The sequence below is a fragment of the Dendropsophus ebraccatus genome, chromosome 9 (genome assembly GCF_027789765.1).
Source record: "Dendropsophus ebraccatus isolate aDenEbr1 chromosome 9, aDenEbr1.pat, whole genome shotgun sequence".
Lineage (NCBI taxonomy): Eukaryota > Metazoa > Chordata > Amphibia > Anura > Hylidae > Dendropsophus > Dendropsophus ebraccatus.
Window position 1 is genome coordinate 40,226,409 of NC_091462.1, and position 21,573 is coordinate 40,247,981.

General features: G+C 39.8%; 1 protein-coding gene across 1 annotated transcript in view; it reads left to right on the forward strand.

The window, feature by feature from the left end:
* ITGA4 (integrin subunit alpha 4) overlaps nt 1-21,358 on the forward strand; it is a 101,306-nt gene extending 79,948 nt beyond the window's left edge. Inside the window, exons 18-28 of the mRNA XM_069983057.1 lie at nt 8,713-8,863; nt 9,781-9,870; nt 11,996-12,072; nt 12,376-12,465; nt 14,570-14,657; nt 14,756-14,863; nt 15,284-15,403; nt 16,895-17,014; nt 17,504-17,599; nt 17,975-18,094; nt 19,016-21,358. Coding sequence (XP_069839158.1) covers nt 8,713-8,863; nt 9,781-9,870; nt 11,996-12,072; nt 12,376-12,465; nt 14,570-14,657; nt 14,756-14,863; nt 15,284-15,403; nt 16,895-17,014; nt 17,504-17,599; nt 17,975-18,094; nt 19,016-19,114 — 1,159 coding nt within the window. The 3' untranslated portion in view covers nt 19,115-21,358. The remainder of the gene's footprint in view (nt 1-8,712; nt 8,864-9,780; nt 9,871-11,995; nt 12,073-12,375; nt 12,466-14,569; nt 14,658-14,755; nt 14,864-15,283; nt 15,404-16,894; nt 17,015-17,503; nt 17,600-17,974; nt 18,095-19,015) is intronic.
* Nucleotides 21,359-21,573: the final 215 nt, after the last annotated feature.

Genomic DNA, 21,573 nt, shown 5'->3' on the forward strand with positions numbered 1-21,573 from the left:
TTTTTTGCATTTTTCCTATTAACAGCTTATTACAATGTACAGTGTGTACCTTTCTCTATAATACATATATAATACATATTCCAATGTAAGATTTTACTGTGTAAAAAAAAGTGTATAGACGTTTCATTTACAAATACATAATTGAATTTTAACATTTCTGGCAATACCTAAGGGACGGGACTGTGTTTGCCAGTTTCAGAAGTTGTGGCAAAGGATTTCCAGACAGTCTACAATTTTTTTTTTTCCATCTGTAGTATATGGGATTATTTTTATAGGTTTTCACTATAATGTTCAGTGGATAGGATGTAGACGTCATGCAACGCGTCCCTGCTAAGATCCACCCAGATTGTAACCTGTCAAGACTTACTGACAGGTTGGGGAGTGAACATTCAGTCCTCAGTGCCTCGTATGGCGTTTTGATGTCTCCGCTGCTGTTAATACTGACAGGCAGATAGAGAGCAAAGCAGAGATGAACAGCCAGGAGACAGAAATCAAGGGAGAGGAAGACTGAGGAAGTCGGTTAACAGCCAAGAAACCCGCAGGATAACAGGGCAGAGGACATGGCTGCAGACTGATTTAGTATTTTAAGGACAAATTATCCAAAAATCAGAGGCGGGCAACATGTTTAATGGACAGAAACCAAAAGGAATCATAAAGATATAAACAATTTAAGGGACATTTATGATGGTCCCGCCTAAGGCGTACGCCAGGGAGAAGGCGCAGATTGCCTCCCCTCTTCTGATCAGCCCGATGGGTGGGCAGGGGGAGCTTGGGGGGAGGGGGGGCGCAGCAAGGTGGGGAGGAAGCGTGGCCTCCTCCCGTGCCTCATTTATCATGATTTACACCTGACGATCCAAATCTACACCCTCTGGAAGCAGGTGTAGATTTGGTACGCCGGGCGCAGGTTTGGGCGCCCGGCCAGCCATATTCGCCTTTCAGTGAATTTGGCCAGGGAAGAGGGGGCGAGAACGTCAGTCTTTAAAAATCCCCCCCCTCATCTGTTCATAGGTAATAATATTAAAACAAAAAAAAAAAACAACATATCACCTCATTTACTGTGAACGGAAAATAAAGGAAACCAGCGTAACAATCATAATAGCCTATATACTATATGCTCCGATGGATGAAAGGTGAAAAGGAGTTTTTTATCTACACTATGCCTTAGGGGATATCTAGTTTTATATCTCCTTATTCCGCTAAAATACTAGTATACGGTAGTATATGTTGAAATACCTTTGGAAATGAAATGGATATTTGTAGGTTTTTGTGGTCACTTTAATAGCTGCAAAAATGACAATCAACCATAATTCTGCAGTCACTTGTAATTTTACATATGTATATGAGAATGGCATTGTTATAGAGTATTGACTTGCTTTGTGCTTTAGATTAGACTGTTTAATCATAGGGATGAGGCTAAACTGGTAGATAAGGAACAATTATATCAGTAGCGCTTATCAGTCAATTAGGAAGCGCTAAGAGACCAACACTTCCAGGCATTGTAGAGGTGCGGGAAGATGGCACATTCACACTTACCCCATATCACTACATTATCAGCAACACATCAGCCAGCTAATGGTGTCCAGTCAGAAAAAGGATTAGACGTAATTGAAAAGGAAATGTTATCCCAGGCTTATCATATACTCTGTTCGCTTCCTTTCCTATAACCTAGGGAGATATTGTAATTCTTTTCATAAGAAGATTTAGAAATAACTGTAAGAGCCACTACGGTGCGGTACATTGGCGAGCCAACCCCCTCCCCAGTTATGTACCGGGATGTGGTTATCATACAGAGGTAAACTACAGTGTCCAAAACAATCCCAAAGCTCAACTTATACAGCATAAACTTTTATCCTTCACACACTGCCATTGCATTCTGCAATCTTCCAGTGGGGATGCAACTTTAGGGAGCCTACTTACTTTAAGAGCAAAGAAGAGTGCTTCTACATGCAAGGAGAAACATTACCTCTTTGGTCCCATCACTATAGGCCTCGGTGCAGGCAGCCAGCATCCTGCTTGGTACTGGTTAGGGGCGACAACCCCAAAACAGATGACTGTCACCTGGAGGAGTTTCTCAATTGGCTTAGTAGATCTCCAGTTCTAAAGGCTTCTGAAATGTGCAGAACATTGACCTGAATTATACATTACCTCCAAAAGGTGGCTTTAGAGAGCTGCGTTGCATAACCTTCCTTCTATAGGATCCTTAAAGGGATTGTAACGACTGGAGTCATAGATCCACTGTACCGCTGCTAGCAATGGCATAAGCCGCACCAGGGAGCAGAGTCTAAGTAGCCGCTGGTCTTCCACAGTGCCCACCGCAAGGCGGTATGGACCTGCTGTGGCAGAAAACCCCCAGGTCACTACCCTTGGCTTGCTAGCAGCAGGCAAGGTGCAGCTGGAGACTGGTTGGCAGGCAGGAACACAGCAGGACACACGGCTGGAACTGGGATAGCAGTCACAGGCAGGAACCACAGATAGCAGGATTGACAGGAATCATAGACAGCTGGGACCACACATTATGGAAGCATGCAGAGGCTCCGACAGAGGGGTCAGAGCAGGGCTGGAATTTATAGGGAGGTGTTAGGTGCATAAACCAGTCAGGGATGCACTGTCCCTTTAAATCTGAGACACCGTTGGAGGTTGGGCATGGGCCCCTGCATGTGGGCTTCAGCGTCTGCCAGGCAGAGCCGGCAGGGAGGGCAGCAGCAGCGGTGGTTCGGGACATGAACCGCCACCACGGCTGTGACAAGGACACTGAGAATGAAGGTAATTTTCTTACCTCAATCCTCAGAGCTGTTTTCATTAAATCTTTAGTTTAATTAATATGTAAATTAGCCAGGTGGTGCACTGGGGGCGGGACTCTACACCCACACTGCACCAATCCACCCCTGCTCATGAATATTCATCCATCGTTCTACAATGATTAGCACTGTATCCATTCTATGCTACTAGTGTAGAACACCAAGATTATAGATAGATAGATAGATAGATAGATAGATAGATAGATAGATAGATAGATAGATAGATAGATAGATAGATAGATCATTGTGGTACTGGGCAGAACGGTGGTTCAGTAGTTTGTTTGTTCTCCCCATGTTTGCATGAGTTTCCCTTGTTTCCTTCAATATATACATGTAGGTGATTTTATGAGCCCTAATGGGAACAGAGACTGAACTGAGTGATGACAAGCTATGTGATAAGCTATGTAAAGTGCTGGGAATAAGTTGGCACTATATAAATAAAGGAATTATTATAAAAGGGAGACAATCCTTTGAGGAGAAGAAGGTTCTTATGTGATCTCAGTCCCATATAAATGATGAAAGGCCCTGATACCTCCCTACACAGTCAGTCACTGCTTGATGTTATATCTGACTGAAAGATCAAGACGGGTTTGGACGGATTAACAGTGATTTTTGCATGGAAAGTAATTGTGTTTGCAATGAAAAACTCCTCCATTTCCCAGCTCTTCCCCTTACTGTGCCAATAATAACAACCTGGCACACTGGTGGGACCTGGGCATAGATGGAGAACTGCTCGTGTTTACCTCCCGGAGGGTAGAGAGTAAGCCGCAAAATCCACTGAGCTGGTTACAGTAAGTTAGAAAGAGAAGTAATACTGCAAAGTCTATGGAGGACAGTGCTAGAATGGAGATTGGATTGGATGTTTATTTGTCTTGGCAAGCACAATTATTTGCAGTCTTATTTTGCAGGGATATAGCGGCAGTAACATACACAGATGATAATCAGACTGGTTTACTGTTCTTTTTTTATTCACCCATAGAGCGGAATTGTTTTGGTTACTGTTCTTTCATAAAGACAAGACAGTTGCCCAGGGGCGTAGCTAGGATTCATGGGGCCCCATAGCAAAAAACTGTATGACCCCCCCTCCCCTACACATTAATGTGTGTGTGTGAGTGTATGTGTGTGTGTTTTCTGTATTAACCCTTTTTTTTGTTTTGCAGCATGTTAGAGAACACTGGGTCACTTACACACTGCAGTATATAAGGGGTTAAGCAAAAGGACACATGAGGCTCTTATCTTCCCTGGGCCCCCTCCCTCCATGGGCCCCATAGCAACCCCCTTCCCTGCCTCTATGGTAGCTACGCCACTGCAGTTGTCTCTTCTAAGGGCATATGGCTGTATTCAAGGGATCCATTCTATAAGCCGGAGAGATGACACTACAGTGTTAGGGTCCTATTACACGTATCGATTTTTAACGATTAACGACTAATGCTAAACGATCGCAAACGAGATTGTTTATGATTAACCTGAAATCATTCTCCATATTACACAGAAGGATGGCTGTTAGTTACGATCGTTACTGCAATTGATACTGCGACCGTCACTATGATCGTTTACTCCATTTGATCCCAGCCAAACAATGAACAATGTGCAATTACACTGAACGATTAGTGACAAAATGCGGAACTAGAGTGAACGAATGTGGAATTACAGCGAACGATTAACAATGATTTTAGGTTCAGATCTAAATCAATAATCAACGACATACGAACGATTTTTCAGTCGTTGCCTGCAATTACACAGAACGATTATCGTTTAAATTTGAACGATATAACGATTTTTCGCTTGATAATCGTCCCGTGTAATACACTGGCCATATACAGCTATCTTTCCTGACCTCCCCCCCCATACCATGCACCCTTAAGGGGGTTGTCTGGTGGTTGGCCTTTTTTAATACCTTGCTGCTGGTGAATATAAAACTTCCAACACAAACTTATCTTGTGAGTTACAGCCCGCTCATCCAATCACTGACTGACATTGGACAGCCTGTCACAGGGCTGTCACTCACAAGATGAGTTTATCTCGGAAGTGCAGGTTCTTCAGTCAGCAAGGAGACCAGTGACATCAGAGGAGGACACTGAGGGAGCAAAGACAGGTAAGGATAATGGGGGAGATTTATTAAACATGGTGTAAAGTGAAACTGGCTCAGTCGCCCCTAGCAACCAATCAGATTCCACCGTTCATTCCTCAAAGACTATTTGGAAAATGAAAGGTGGAATCTGATTGGTTGCTAGGGGCAACAGAGCCAGGTTCACTTTACGCCATGTTTGATAAATCTCCCCCAATATGTTTGTTGTATTATATTTACCAGCAGCAAGCTATTAAAAAAGCCTAAAGCAGTACTCTAGGACAAAAAATGTTTAGATCAACTGGTGTCAGAAAGATACAAAGATTTATAAATTACTTCTATTCAGGAAGTGTATTCTTTTCAGTCTCCCCCACAATGCTCTCTACTGCTACCGCTGTCCGTGTCAGGAGCTGTCCAGAGCAGGTTTTTTTATTGAGATTTGCTACTGCTTTGGACAGTTCCTGACATGGCCAGAGGTGGCAGCAGACAGCATTATATCAGACTGGAAATAAACTCCACTTTCTGTAGTGCATACTGTAGCTGATAAGTACTGGAAAACTTGATTTTTTTTTTTTTTTTAAACAGAAGTAATTTTACAAATTTTTATATATTTCTGATACCAGTTGATTTGAAAACAATTTTGGTTTTTTTCCCAGACTATCCCTTTAAGAGAAAATATTTATTAATAGGAAGAAGCAGGTCTGCCTTCCCCAGTTCAATCCTTTGTGCTCCATGTCTTCAAATTATAGAAAAATTAGACAGAATTAGTTGAGATGTGTAAGTCGTATTAGTTGCTCTTATTTATCAGCTTTCTGAGTGTTGCCTGAACCAGTGGGTGCTATGAGACATGCAGCTAGACCAGAAAAAAAGACTAATAGCACGCAAGGGTGATGGAAGCATTGCAATAAATAGCATGTTAGCATCATTTCCCCACATTCAGTCACTTCCATCATTGCCTGTATACAGTGCCATGCAAAACTATTCAATCCTTAACCTCCCCCCCCCCCCCATACGCTGATAAATATGTAATATATAAAAGTTATAAAAACATGAACTGTTTTTGTCCTGGAAAACACTCATACTTTAGCAATTCCTTGTATCTGTCTGTCTAATCACTATCTATATACTAATACAGGATCCCCTGACTATATGCCAATTATGCTCTGATTTCTTTGAAGTTTTGAATACATTTTCCATTATGAATACAAACTTTGAAGAAATCTATTCCTGTAGGTGATCGTACCCCCATTCATTTGAAAGGTTATTTTTTTTCTCACTCTCAGATACAATGCTGTAATGGAATAAATATATATAAATAAGCACCAGGACTAAAAAAAAAACTCAGAAATTTAATTGCTACAGTGCTAGCAATATGTTTCTCTCTAATTTGCTGTTGTCTTGGAACCTAGCTGTTTATGCAGTGCTTTCACCTTCTGTTGCTTATGTCTGTGCCAGCTTCTCTCCCTAAGGTGTACAATGAGTAATGTTTTGGTTTTGTGCCAGATCATTCTATAAATGTAATTTTTATTTGCATGATTTTTTTTACCGTATTGAAATGAATTAAATACATCTGTATTTCACTTTTCATCTAAAACCTGCTGTTTTGTTATTCTTTTTATAGAACATTTAAAGGGATATTGCCGAGCCTATTCTGAGATCGGAGATAGATAGATAGATAGATAGATAGATAGATAATTGATAGGTGGATAATAGATGGATAATTGATAGATAAATAATAGATAGATAATTGATAGATGAAAGATAGATAGATAGATAGAGAGATAATTGATAGATGAAAGATAGATAGATAATTGATAGATGATAGATAATTGATTTGATTGATAGATAGATGATAGATAATTAATTTGATTGATAGATGATAGATAATTAATTGATAGATAGATAATAGATGCATAGATAGATCATTGATAGATAATAGATGATTGATGGATAGATAGATGATAGATAGATAATTGATAGATAGATAGATAGATGCATAGATAGATGATAGATAGATCATTGATAGATAGATAGATAGATAGATAGATAGATAGATAGATAGATAGATAGTAGATAGATAGATAGGAAATAGATAGATCAATTTTAATTATATGCAATTTGCTTATTATGCATCTAAATTTTTATCTAAATTACCAAACCACTAGAATGGCTGAGATCCAGAATTTGGGTTGCTATTACATGGAGAGATGGTTGGTTAAACTTACCTGTGTAGTAGACCCAGCAATCAGCCCATGAGGCTGTGTTCAGTCACATTGCAGTTTTATCGCAGTACAGTACCATGACAGTATTGCAAAGAAACTGCAATGTGTGATACAGCCTGAAATCTCATTCATTCATTTACTGATCGCATTGTTGTAGCAGATTAAAAAATTCTTGTTTGTCGGCTATTCCTATATAATAGATGACGTGTGCCCGACAAACTATGGGGGTAAAGAGCCACACAAAAGTATGATAGTTGAGCCATGTAACAGCCTTGGTCCATCTAAAAAGGCCCTTAGACAGTGTAAACTTAGATTAGACAGTCTGAGAATGTACCAAATTTAATAAAATAAAGAAAGCAAGATTGATGGCCTATCCACAGGATATTCACACAGAATCAAAGGAGTCGCTGGGACCCCACCAGTCAGCGATTGATAAGCCATCCTAATGCTGCGTTTACACGGAACAATTATCGCTCCGATTTTCGCAATAACGATCGCATTTGAGTGATAATCGTTCCGTGTAAACACAGCAAACGATCAAGCGAAGAGCGAAAAATCGTTCATTTTGATCTTTCAACATGTTCTCAAATTGTCGTTCATTGTTCGCTAAAAATTCACAGATGGCTTTGTGTAAACAGTCTTATCCTATGTAAAAGATGGGCTTAAGCGATCTTTAAACGATTGCAATAACGATTTTTCTTACGATTTTTCGAACGATTTATTCGTCTAAATGCTGATCATTATAAAAACCAAATCGTTGCTTCAAAATCGGTAAACGATCGATTGGGCGAATTATCGCTTCGTGTAAACGCAGCATAAGCAATCTAATACTTTTGCCCTTAATACCCCTTTAATCCACAATAGTGCAAATAATTCAGTACTCACAAATAGTATCTTCCCAAATACCTTTATTGGCAGCATTAGAATGGGAGGTCAAGGGGTGTTACTCAAAGAGACATACATTTTGATATACATTATAATCGATACAAGTATTGATAGAAACGTCCTAACGTCCTAGAATACAAACTCTCTTTTTTTGCAGTGTTAGCCAACATTCGGCTCTCCAGCTTATGCAAAACTTAGTTAATTAATTAAATAACTAATCACAATACTAATATTAATTACAATATCCCATTATCTACTCTCTCTGGTAGCTACTACTATCAAACAATAGTTAACATTGTCAACTTTTATTAAAGTGTACCTGTTGTTGTAACTTTCAAAATCTAAATCAACAATAGATGTGATATAAAGCAAGTTTGCAATATACATTCATTTATTTATGTATTTTTTAACATGCTGTAAAACAAAGCTGTACTTACCAGAAATCCAGGTCCAGTCTCCTGAAGGCAGATTTTAACATCTGGATGTGCATTTTTCTTCCTGCCACGCTGCCATATTATATCTAACCAATGACGTGATAAGACACGTGGCCGTCCTTGGCAATGTAAATTCTTTGTGTCATAATAAACCCTTGTTATATATGTTATACTGCTTCTTGTATATGTTCCCATAGCCTCACAATAAAACATTGCTTTGTACTAGATCCCTGCAATTCATTGATTTTTTTTTTTAGAAATAACAGGAAGTAAATCTTGCTGTCCTGCCATGTGCTTATTTGCAGATCATCGGCAAACAAAACCTATCTTGTTATTGGAGGCACGAAGACTGTAATGCTCAATATGTCCCTGTTCAATGCTGGGGATGATGCCTACCAGTCTACACTACACATGAGACTTCCTAAAGGCATCTACTTCATTAAAGTTGTGGATCTGGTAATATTTTCTGACCTTTAATACCTGTGCCATGCCAGCGTTGTGGCTTCCCGCTGTCACAGCTGATCACTGACCATGTCTATGCCTTCATTAAAGGGGTACCCTGGTGAAAATCTATTTCTTTGAAATCAACTGATTTTAGAAAGTTATAAAGATTTGTATATAACTTTTATTTAAAAATTTCCAGTCTTCCAGTACTTATCAGCTGCTGTATGTCCTGCAGGAAGTGGTGCTTTCTTTTCAGTCTTACACTCTGCTCTCTGCTGACATCTCTGGCCAAGACAGGAACTGTCCAGAGCAGCATCAAATCCCCATAGAAAACTTCTCCTGCTCTGGACAGTTCCTGTCTTGGACAGGGGTGGCAGCAGAGAGCACTGTGTCAGACTGGAAAGAATACACCACTTCCGGCAAGACTTACAGCAGCTGATAAGTACTGGAAGACTTGAGATTTTTTAAATAGAAGTAAATTACAAATCTACATAACTCTCTGATAGCAGCTGATTTAAAAGAAAATATACAACATAAGTAACAACATGGTGGTTACTCTTCAAACCCAATAAGCTTTTTGCATGAATAAACAGGCAAAAGTATTGTATAATATACCACTTGGTCGAGGCTGACAGGTATTCCCAGTGGATAGGGGATGACTTCTTCAGATGGAAACACCCCTTCTACTTTGTTGAGTGAGCAAGTTTTATGCAGAGCAATACCTCTACCCATAGAGGGTTCATGGGGTACAATGCCATCTTAGAATGGGTTGAACATTCCCAAAAAAATCTATTTTTTCAGATATAAAGTATATTGGTCTTGTAGGACTATTTGGATAAAATAAAGTCATGCCATAAATTAAATTAGATTTTACCCAAATTCTATTATAGTTATAATAAAATATATTTGTTTCTGCACTTTCTCCTCAGTTGGAGGAACAGATAAACTGTGCCATGAATGAGGAGGACAATCAGCTGGACTGCGATGTGGGTCATCTATATGTGGACTCTTTTTCAAAAGTAAGTTCCAGATAGGTAACCATGGTTAATATATGGGGTCATGAAAGTAAAATCGCTTTGTCTGGATATCCATCATGCACCATAATAAAATGTTCAGAGGTTCATTTCATGTTCATTGATGGAAAACAGTAGTTTTGCAATGCAGGTCTTTCTTCACAATTCTCTATGATCAGCATTTTTTAAGTGAAGAGGTGACAAATTGCTTCCAAATGACATTAGGAAAAGCGTGTGAATTTGTAAATTGGTCACACATGGCAATATCACACCCAGGAGTGTCAGGGAGGGAGGAGGAGAGTAGCAGCACTCCGATGCACTGGGGAAAACAGAGCATGAACTATGATATCACTGCTAGTGTGGAAGTCATATTTACTATACTGTAAAAAGTCACTAGACTGTCAAATTGTATAGAGATTAGGTGAGGATGAGTACAGTAGGAGTAATTTATCTTCAGGGTTGACCTGCTACTGACAACTAGAGATGAGTGAAGCGAAGCCAACAACGATGAATTTGCTGTGAATTTAGCAAAAAAAATTTTATTAATTGACAAAGCAAAATTTTGCTAAGTTGGTCAATAAAATTTCCAAAAAAAAAAAGGTTTATTCCCCTGTCAGCACTCCCCCGTTACCATCTTCCAAGCCTTCAGCCAACCTCCAGCCTCCAATCTCTGACTGAGGGACAGCACTATGGCCAGTGATTGGGTGAGTGGAATGTCACTCCCCAGACACAAAAGTGACAGCCTGCTGAGCCAATCACTGGCCGCGGTGTTATCCGTTCTCTGTTTCTTTGTGATTGGCTGAGTGGAGGCTGACAGCCCACCCAGACAATCACTGACTGAGTAAGAAGGGACAGCACCTCCGCCTTGGCTGAGCAGGCTGTCACTCTTGTAACTCCAGAGTGACAGCCTGCTCAGCCAATCACTGGCTATGGCTCTGTCCCTCAGTTAGTGATTGCCTGAGCTGGCTGAAGACTTGGAAGAGGACACTGGGGGAGCGCAGATGATAATTTTGTATAGATTTTATTTGTTAAGTATGGTTTGCGAAGTTTTAGTAAAAATTTATGAATGTCACAAACCAAATTTTTAAATGTTCTTCTCTACTCACAACTAGAACAGAAGCAAAATTTTGGTGGAGAAAAAATTTACTGCCAATAAGAACATTCTCACTTTTTGGGTTTATTTCATTGACAAAAATATTTTTATGTCATCACTTTCCAAGAACCATCACTTTTTTCCCCATCAGTGTAGTCACTATTTTTATTAATAATTATTTTGTGATGGACATAAATTATTTTGTGATGGATATATAAAAAAAACTTGTAACAGAAAATATTTTATTAAAACTGACTCACCATCACAGGGCCTTTGTTTGGCCCCAGCTGTCATGAAAAGCCCATGATCAAATTTGCTTGCCCCTGGGTGAGAGAACCTTTTCCAATTGTCAAACCTCCTAGATGCCAAGGTCATTATTATCTGATCCCAACCATTACTGTGGAAGAAAGACTGTTAGTCAATGCCAGACTCCAGAAGTGATGGCACAAGTATAGCTTTATATAGTTACAGTACATCACAGAGGCTTACGAGGTTAAAAGGATCAACCCACAAAATCAAGTTATGTATTATCCTTAAGACAGGGGTAACTTACTGCTCACAGGGGTATCCAACCACTGACACCTGCCACAATCTCAAGAATAGGAGACTAAAAACAAAAATTTTCAGAGACAACCCATGTCCCCATTCTAAATACTACAGGGGTTCCAGTAGTAAGACTTCTTGCTATCAGATAGTAATCCCTTATCATAACGATAAAGTATAACTCGATTTTGTAGTACAACCCCTTTACGCTCCATCAGCAGAGCCCTGTGAACCTTCGGTTCAAGAGGAACTTTGATGCCTAGGTAACAGTCATGTGCTATAGTGTCCAGCAGGAGTGGCAGTATAGCAGAAGCTCAGTAAGAAGAAGGACTTTGATTACCAATTAAATAACACAATTAAATGGTTGCTGTAATGATGAGTTGGAGGTATATATTATATAAAAATAGGAACAGGTAAAAAACCGAGAGACACAACATATGAACACAACATATAGTTTATTGTCTCATGTGTTTTTTAAAATTCTTATACCAACAGCAACAGTTTTCATTCTTGCTGGATACAAGCTCCCTTACCACAGCGGATGATCTTATAATCAATGTAACTGTGAACTGGTAAGTAGCATTAAACATTGTAGAGACATCATACTAAGTATCTGAATTTTACGGCTCGCCAAATCTGTCGCCTCCTTTATATTGAAAGTTATTTGAATGATAATGTGAGAATGACAATGATCTGGGATTCAAGTAGTCAGCATTGTTATCCAGGAAGCTCACAGGCGTAGTAACACCGAGGCATTGCCATTTATCGCCTGATCTGTAACACATATCACATTCATGAGGAGTACAATGGGAAACCTTAAGTCGTTTTTTATTTGTGTTAATTAATATGAAAATTATTTGTTTATCTAAAACCAGTCAGAATGAAGTGGATCCAAACTCTTTACGGAACAACGAAGCCATTTTCACCATCCCTACAAGATATGAAGTCAATGTCAATGTCGGCGGGTGAGTTACAAGTTACTCACTAACAATGGATATAGTTCTCTCTGTTACAGGGTTTTCTGTAGTAATGATCAGCTGGAAAAGGCTGGAGAGTAAAGGTTCTATTACAGCAAGCCATTATCGTCCGTATTTAGGCGATTATCGGCAGTTACGGCCAATAATCGCTTGGTGTAACAGCTAGTGTTAAAAGGCAGCAATCAGTCGATACGCACAATGTCAGCTGATCCTTGTCTTTCAACATGTTGAAAAAAACGTTAACGATAACTAACATAGGAGATAGTCACGGTCTGCTGCAGCCGCTCCTGTTGCATGGGGCGATGGCCAGCAGACCGTGACTATCTCCTATGGGCTCCCCAGACGATCATTAAATCCCCCGCGCCCTTACCCACTCGCTGTCGGTGCATGTAGCGAGTGGGGTATGAGGAGTAAGCGAGCGCTGATCTAACAGGTCGGCTCTCACTTGCTCCTCCAGATTGGTCCATGTAATATCCATCTGTAATGTCCATCTGCTGTATGCATAGGGAAGGCAAACATATCTATAGGTGGTTTCTATTAGAGTTTGCATTTTACTTCTGGGTACAATAATACAGACTTCTGTACAATTCCATAGAACAGGATCTAGTTAAATAATTATACCACATGGTTATGTTAAGCATGGGAGTCTATGTGGCATCTGTCATGGCTCTACGGCAGAGGTATTCAATAGTGACTCACCAAAAATGTGGAGTAAAGGAACCCAAGTCTTAATTTCACATGGAGACACATGGAATACCACAGCGAAATATATGTGGCATTGCTTTTTGGATGTCATATCACATATTTCTTCTTTGAAAGCGTAGGGGAGAATAAGTCCATAATATAGCAATAAGAGAAACAGATCGCTGATCTTAGGGAGACCAGCCAAAAGACAACACTGCAAGCTGCTGCTTAAAACGCTCAATGCAGTGAAATCTTAGGTGCATTGCTCCCTGGGAAATATGAATATGCAAAAGAAGAGCCTGCGGAGCCTCATTTAAGAATTTCAAAACACAGGACTAACCAGATATCCCCCCGGGAAGGACTCAGCCAAGGGGTGGCTTCTGTAAGGAAACCACCAAAACCACCATATTAAGTTGCCCTATAAGTCAATGTAATGACAAGGAAAAAACCAACGCCAGGTATCCATCCACAGACAGCTGTTTCGGGATGTTGCCCCTCATCAGTGTGGAGCAGGATTCTGGCTAGGTGGGAGCAATGCCTAGTAGAGCCATAAGAGAAACAGGTCACTGATTTCGGGGAGACCAGCCAAACGATAACACTGCATTGAGCGATTTAACCGGTAGCTGGCAGTGTTATCGTTTGGCTGGTCTCCCTGAGATCAGTAATCTGTTTCTCTTATGGCTCTACTAGGCATTGCTCCCACCTAGCCAGAATCCTGCTCCACACTGATGAGGGGCAACACCCCGAAACAGCTGTCTGTGTATGGAAATCTGAGCTTGGTTTTTCCCTTGTCATTACATTGACTTGTAGGGCCACTTAATTTGGTGGTTTTGGTGGTCTCCCTACAGAAGCCACTCCTTGGCTGGGTCCTTCCCGGAGAGATATCTGGCTAGTCCTGTGTTTTGAGACTCTTAAATGAGGCTCCACGGGCTCTTCTTTTGCATAATATAGCAATGGCCTCACCATTCAAAGAAACACCATGGCCCAGATTAACTGAAATTGTCTAATTCTTACTCAAGGACATGTCAGTGGGGGGTCTTTCCTGCTGTCAGTCATCTCCATCCAGTCTGCCCTGTAGACTTATAATGGAGCTGCCTGGGCAGAGATCGCTACACGTCGGGGAGTGAAATGTGATACCACACAACTCTCCTGAAGTCTTCCCGATCTGTGATGGGTCCCAGCAGTGAGACCTTCACCGATCAAAACTTCTGACATGTTGCTGCAACATATCAAAAGCAATTTTTTCTGGTTATTTTCACAAATCTATGACTCTCCTATATATCCCTATGCCATGACCCTTCCTGGTCCTAGGATATACAGTTATTTCAGAAAAATGTATTTTCAGTCAATAATGTTCATTTAGATGGCAGTGTGGATATAACTCATTCCCTTATCTTCTTGGTTTTAGCTATGCCTCTCCGATTTCATTTTTGTACGGACCTCCTGAAGATGAGGACAAGCTCTGTATCAAGGAGACAATAGAATATACATTCAATGTAAGGATTTCACACTCATATATCATGAATAGATATTTTACTATATCGGTGATTGGTTATAATATTACCTGGTTAATAAAAATTCTGTGTCAATCAAGGTGATCAATGTTGGACCAGGTCTCGTCTCCAACGCTACGTTTCAGATCTTGATGCCCAACATATTTGCTCCAAGGGACTTCAAGCTGTTTAATATTTTGGAAGTCAAGGTAATCGTTCTGGACAGTAAAAGGCTAAACTGTGGCCATGTTAGTTTATTGACCCTTTTATAGTTAGTACATTATCAAAAACTGAACTAGATGTAAAATCACTGTTTTATTCAGTCCAGAGATAACGTACACCAGGGTCGGGGAACCTTCTGCCCTCCAGCTGTTGCAAAATTACAACTCCGGCTGTCCAGGCATGATGGGAATTGTAGTTTTGCAACCGCTGGAGCGCCGAAGTTTCCCCATCCTTGATGTACACCATCGATGTTAGTGGGTGAGTCGGCCCAGGCCCATATAGACCCGGCACAGCATATACCTCTTTATCTTGCAGTGCAGTTTAACAACACTTCTATGTACTTTCTGTTCACAACATTCATTCATCCAGATTTTGGTTAAGCAGTAATTTATACAATCTTTTTCCAGACAAATGTAGGAAAGTGCCGGTATACTTCTGACACAGATGTCTGTGGCGCATTGTCAACCAACAAAACAGTATTTGATGATTTTGTGTCCTTCTTCACGAGATCTGGAAGTAGATTCTTGGTAAGCCCAGCAATTGGTTATCACATACTGTATGAACACTCCTTTTATACGCTGTAGTATTAAAAAAGTCAGGTGAAAATTTTTAATAAAGTATTGTATTGCCCCCAAAAGTTATACAAATCACCAATATACACTTATTATGGGAAAGACACATAAAGTGCTTTTTTCCCCGCACTTACTACTGCATCAAGGCTTCACTTCCTGGATAACATGGTGATGTCACGACCCGACTCCCAGAGCTGTGCGGGCTGTGGCTGCTGGAGAGGATGATGGCAGAGAGATGCTCAGTGTCCCTCCAGTGCCCTGTGTCCCTCAGTGTCCCCCTGCCATCATCCTCTCCAGCAGCCACAGCCTGCACAGCTCTGGGAGTCGGGTCGTGACATCACCATGTTATCCAGGAAGTGAAGCCTTGATGCAGTAGTAAGTGCAGGGAAAAAAGAACTTTATAAGCATTTCCCGTAATAAGTGTATATTGGGGATCTGTATACGTTTTGGGGGGCAATACAATACTTTAATAAAAATTTTCGCCAGACTTCCCCTTTAACTCTACGTGTCTATGGGGTTTCCTAATGGTCCATACTGATGCAACAGCATTGTGATAAGAAGACTCAACTACAGGGTGTTCCAATACCGCTATAGGGAATCTAAAGAAAACTTTTGCTCTTGTATTGAAGTTTAGTTATTTCATTAGAAGTTATCTGTAGAAAAAAAAATGCTTTCCTAAATACTTATTTCTGATGGTGGCAGCCATATGAAATACAATCCTTCCTGTATGGTCCGCATAGATAGTAAAACTGGTTCTCTATGTGTTATGGCATAGACATAGTTCTATATAAAGCTCAAAGCTGCAGGCATGGACAGATAGGGAGATAGAACAATGGATACCTGTCTTAGTCGGTGGCTGTTTGCAAAGTTAATTATGTTTTCTGTAGAAATTCAGGCTGTTGAGGCCGTGCTGAGCTGCAGCATGCACATTTCCTTCCTTCCCTACCTCTCCCTGTGATGTACAACGCTCATTGCTAACTTCAGCTATCTACAGCTCTAAGCATTTTATAAAGACAGATTCCCTTTACAAGGCATTAACAAAGGCATGTTGTAAGTTACAGTCTCCAGGAAGGGATTGATCTACAGCTCACTTCTTCAGGACATGGAATAGGAAATGTTAACAAAGCTTTAACATTAAGAGTTATTGGATGTCAGGGCTGTAAATGAACATCTTATGCCATTTCAATCTCCATTCAATGAGACCAAGATCTTTAAACTTCTGGACACTGAAATACATATGCATATGTTATAGAGGAAACAAAGACTGAGATTGCTCAAGAGGTCCCCCAAGAGGACACCAGTGGTATAAATGAGGTGATCGTTCAGAGACCCTATAACATATACTGCATTGGTATCCGAGAGCTTCCGGATACAGCTCTGCATATAACATGTAACAGGTCATTTACTGTACGTATAGCCACATATATCCTTATGTCCATCTTCCAGTACTGCTTTGAAGATGATGAAACCTGTCTACGTGTTGACTGCACCTTTGGAGACATGGAAAGTGACAGCGAGGCAACTGTGGAAGTGAAGGTTGAAACGAACCATCTGCTTCTGGAGCTTGTAAGTCAATGTACAATGTATCTCCCAGTGTTGTAGGACTAGAGACCTAAACATCTTATGTCCAGTACAGAGATGATTCTTCACTGTAATCAAATTGATTCACTTATTTCTGGTTCTATATATGTCTGTTTCAATAAATCTCCACTTTAGTGTTTATGATGGATAAATATTTGTCATGAAAATGTGTATTGATCATTGCAACCAACAGGTGTCACTGTTGTGTATGTCGTGGCTCAAGATCCTTCACTAAACTGACACCAAGAAGGGTGACACCTAGAGGCTGTATGCAGTACTGCATTACATAGAACATTGCAGCTTAGTTTTTGCAATCAAGTACTACACAAGATATATATATATATATATATATATATATATATATATATATATATATATTTGAATTATTAAAATGCGTCATTTAATTTATATCCTATATCAAATAGAATATTTTTTTATTAAATGACTACTAATTTCTCATTTTTATGTATTTAGGAAGGTGTTTCATCGCTTCGGTTCCATACAACAGGAAAAGTGATATCTGGAGAAAGCTCTAAAATAATCTATCTCAACCAGAAACATTTCACACATGTAAGAAACTTAAATGTTTATATCATTGGGGGAGATCAATCACAAGTCATAATCTGTCAACAAGTAATAGTGAAACCGGAGTTCTATCTCTGTGGTATACAACAAAGAGGGTGGTTTCTTCAAAAGAGGCATGGTTTAAGCTTGCAATAAAAAAAATTCTATTTTGTTTATGCAATCTCACTGTACTGAATGGGTGGCATAGAAAACCTCAAAGCAAAAAAGTAATTGGAAAAACGTGCCAGATTCATCTGATAAATTTTGGGCGTTAAATATAGGCACAAGGGAAAAAGTCCAAGCTAGAAAAGTAGAGTGAAAAAGGCGCAAATGAGAAATTCACCCTATTTTTAAATTGTGTAATTTTTTATTTTGCTGCAGGTTACTTTAGAAGCAGTCCACAATCAAAGACCAAGAAGACATGTTATGTATATAATCATTGGCATCAGTTTAGGTCTTGGACTTCTGGTATTCATGTTAATAACTATTGTATTATGGAAGGTAAGGTTTTGGCTTCAACACTACTAAAAAAAAAAAGTCATGTCCACAGTTTTTCTCAGTAGGGATTTAAATGTTCAGTTAGATTGAGCCGGGAGAAGCACTTAAGCTAAGCTTCACTGCCTGAATCACTGCAATGTGTTTCCATGGATTTACAATAGAGATTGTCTCCTGCAGCAAGATGGAAAAGGCAGCGAGTTGGGAAGTGAAGGCACAGTTGTCCCTTAAAGATAAATCAAGGCTTCCCTTTTATCTTAGCATCACCATTTCAGTGCTTAGTGTAATCTCTCCACATGCCTTCTATAGCATCTCATCACCCAGTGCACTCTATTTAGTCCAGGTCACTTTTACCAGCACTGTGTCATGACATAGCAGAGAGGAGTAAGTGCTGTGCTGTGATTGTCTAGGCAACTAAGGGAAAGAAAGTAACTATTACTGGCAAACAGCCTATCTTCCTCTGAAATGGACAAATGAATGGGAGAAAAAAGCTGTGCACCATGGAGGTCAAAAACCTCCCACTAAAATCCTCTTGTCACAGTATTATTGTGGAGATTTAAAAAAATAAATAAAAATCTTTTGACTTGACAGGTTAACTTTAACAAATAAACGGACTGGCTGAATAAATAATAACCCCTTTAACTATTTTAAATGAAGAAAAGAAAACTAGTTAACAATAGGTGTAACTATATCCACATTCTTCCGCACTGTCACCCAGATGGATTTTAGCACCTTCTCTTTCCTACGATTTCTTGGTGACAGATGATCATAGCTCTGTTCACATGTGTAGCCTTATTTATAGCACTTGATAATTGAAAAATCAAACCTATTAAGCATGTCATCCATAAGGAAACAGCTAACAAAATTTATACTGACAGTTCTATTGGGTCGTATCAAACTTTGCTAAGTTTTCCCATTGTTTCCTAGGTGGGATTCTTCAAGAGAAAATACAAATCACTGGATCAGGACACGAGTAGAAAAGAAAGTTGGAGCTTCCTAACTCAAGAAGAGAAGGAAGAAAAATAAATATATTTCTGGACTTATAGAAATTTTAAATACTCCATAAATTATGGGAAAAACCACAAGGAAAAGAAATGAAGTTATTTTTCTTGACAGAAGAGAACTGATTTTTTTCAGATATTTATCTAGATCTTATGAAGAACTTGTGAGGCCTTCCAAGATGTTTATTTCATGTTCTACGGCTTCATTACATGGATATGTTCAACCAAAGATCTCAGGAAAGTGACAATTTTATTATAATAGAAGAAATGCAATGAATCCCATGGAGCGCAATGATATTCCCCGGAGGGGAGACGTGAATCACTGGTGGAGGTGATCCCTGGTGGATCCCTGGTGATAGAGGTCTTCTAAGACTGCTGCCTTTCACTTCAGCTGAAACAATTTAGTTTTAATACACTACGGTTTATGGAATCACCTATGGATATCAGCATTAGTTGGCAATAATTTGTGATGTAGAAAATGAAGCCAGGACCTACTGAGTGATGATCCGTTGATCATAGGTCCTGGCTACTTGTTGACTGAGGTTCATTTAGTTCCCACCTTCTCTTTTGCTGCTTGACCAGTAGTACCAAACCTCGTCTAAAAGTTAAGTTCTACCCACAATCCACTAGAATTATATTCATTCCTACATTGTTTACCAGGCTAAACTGTAATTCAGCCTACAGATACCGCCATATACAAAGCTGGTTAGAAATAAACTGGACTGAAGTATCACAAAAGGAGATGAGGGCAGTGATCTAACACAGTGGGAAAAAATGAAAGTTTAGCCTCGCCCGGCCTGCTTATTTAATAATAAGCCAGGGGTGTAGCCAACAACTCTTATGTAAGGATGAAGGAAGATTCTACCAAAAACTTGGTCACATATAGTAAATCAGAAGATGTAATGATACTCAAAGAATGGTAACCGATAGGTCAGAGAACCTACTTGTCCATCACTTTTGCAGTAGCCTCCAGCATATATTGTTGAAAGGAACCCGTCATCACTTTCATGCTGCCTTTTGGGTTGTCTGGTTTTGAAAATCTTTTTTTTTCGAGGCTTATTATGGTTTCTGAGGAAATCTGCAAAGAGCTAAGCAAAATACTCACTGAATTTAGTGACTGCTGTGCAGTGCTTTAGTAATCATCATGCTGCCCTTCTAATATAAAAGGACTGTCCACAGTAGAAAACCCCTTTATTGGGTATTGCACTGTTGGAAAATGGAGTTGAGATGCTTTAAAAATAAAAAATAAAAAGCCTACTGATCAGTGATTGACTGAGCATTGGCTGATTTATTGCATGGTTGACAAATAAGAGGTAGAAAAGAGCAGCGGTGAGCAGCGAGAACTGGGGGTCCTTGTAAGGGTAGTTGTGGGGAATCAGGGCAGATGAGTATGTTTTGCTTTTATTTTTAAAGCACTGTCACTCCATTTTGAATTTTTTTCCAACACTGGAAGATCAGTACATTGTGTTGCTGTGAAGCTACTGGAAAAAAGCAATATCATATTTAGAAGGAATGGCTTCAATGACAATAGCGTAAAATGGTAAAAAGTTAAAAACAAAATCACATTGCTCATGTAGAAACTTCTCATAAATTAGTATTTGGACATTTTTGTATGGAATTCCCTGATGTCGATACTTTTTGTGTTAGACCATACACTTACACCTTCAACTTGGCACAATGAAATGAATGTTACAGTAACGCAGCCTAGTGAGCAGAGACATCACCATTGGGACTGATAAACTTGACTTTTATTGATGCAAACAAAATGCTTGTGCTCTGCCTGGAAATAGGTGTAAACCAGGCAGAAATTTACACCTGCTCTGAGAAATGCTTGCGCTGGGCACAGGGCTGGCTCGCTGTACTAAGAGGCGTTCACTGTTAGTAAATCAGGCCAGGAAAAGGGGGCAGGGCTTTATTTAATACCGAAGTATGAGCACGCCAGTCTTGATAAACAGACCACTGATTTCAGGGACACCAGCCAAAGATAACACTGTCTGCTTCTTGTTAAAGCGCTCAATGCAGTGAAATCCTAGGTGCATTGCCCCCTGGGAAACATGAATATGCAAAAAAAAGAGCCCGAGGAGCCTCATTTAAGAGTCTTGAAACACAGGCCTAGCCAGATGGATATCCCGAAGGGATATCTGGCTAGACCTGGGTTTTGAGACTCTTAAATGAGGCTCCACAGGCTTTTTTTTTTTTTTTTTTTTTTTATAGTCTTGATAAATGTCCCTCTTTATGCCTTTCCACTGTAGGGATCCTGAGTAGATCGAACATCGGCAAAAGTTAGGTTCTATCCAACTCAAATCTTGTTGAACCTTCTGCATTTGATTCCCTATGCCTTCCCGTTCCGTGGGGAAGGAGGAGACAGTACCAGGGCTGTCTCCTCCTTCCCCACGGACTGGGAAGGCATCAGGAATCAAATGCAGAAGGTTCAACAAGGTTCGAGTTCGATACAACCTAACTTTTGCTGATGTTCGATCATCT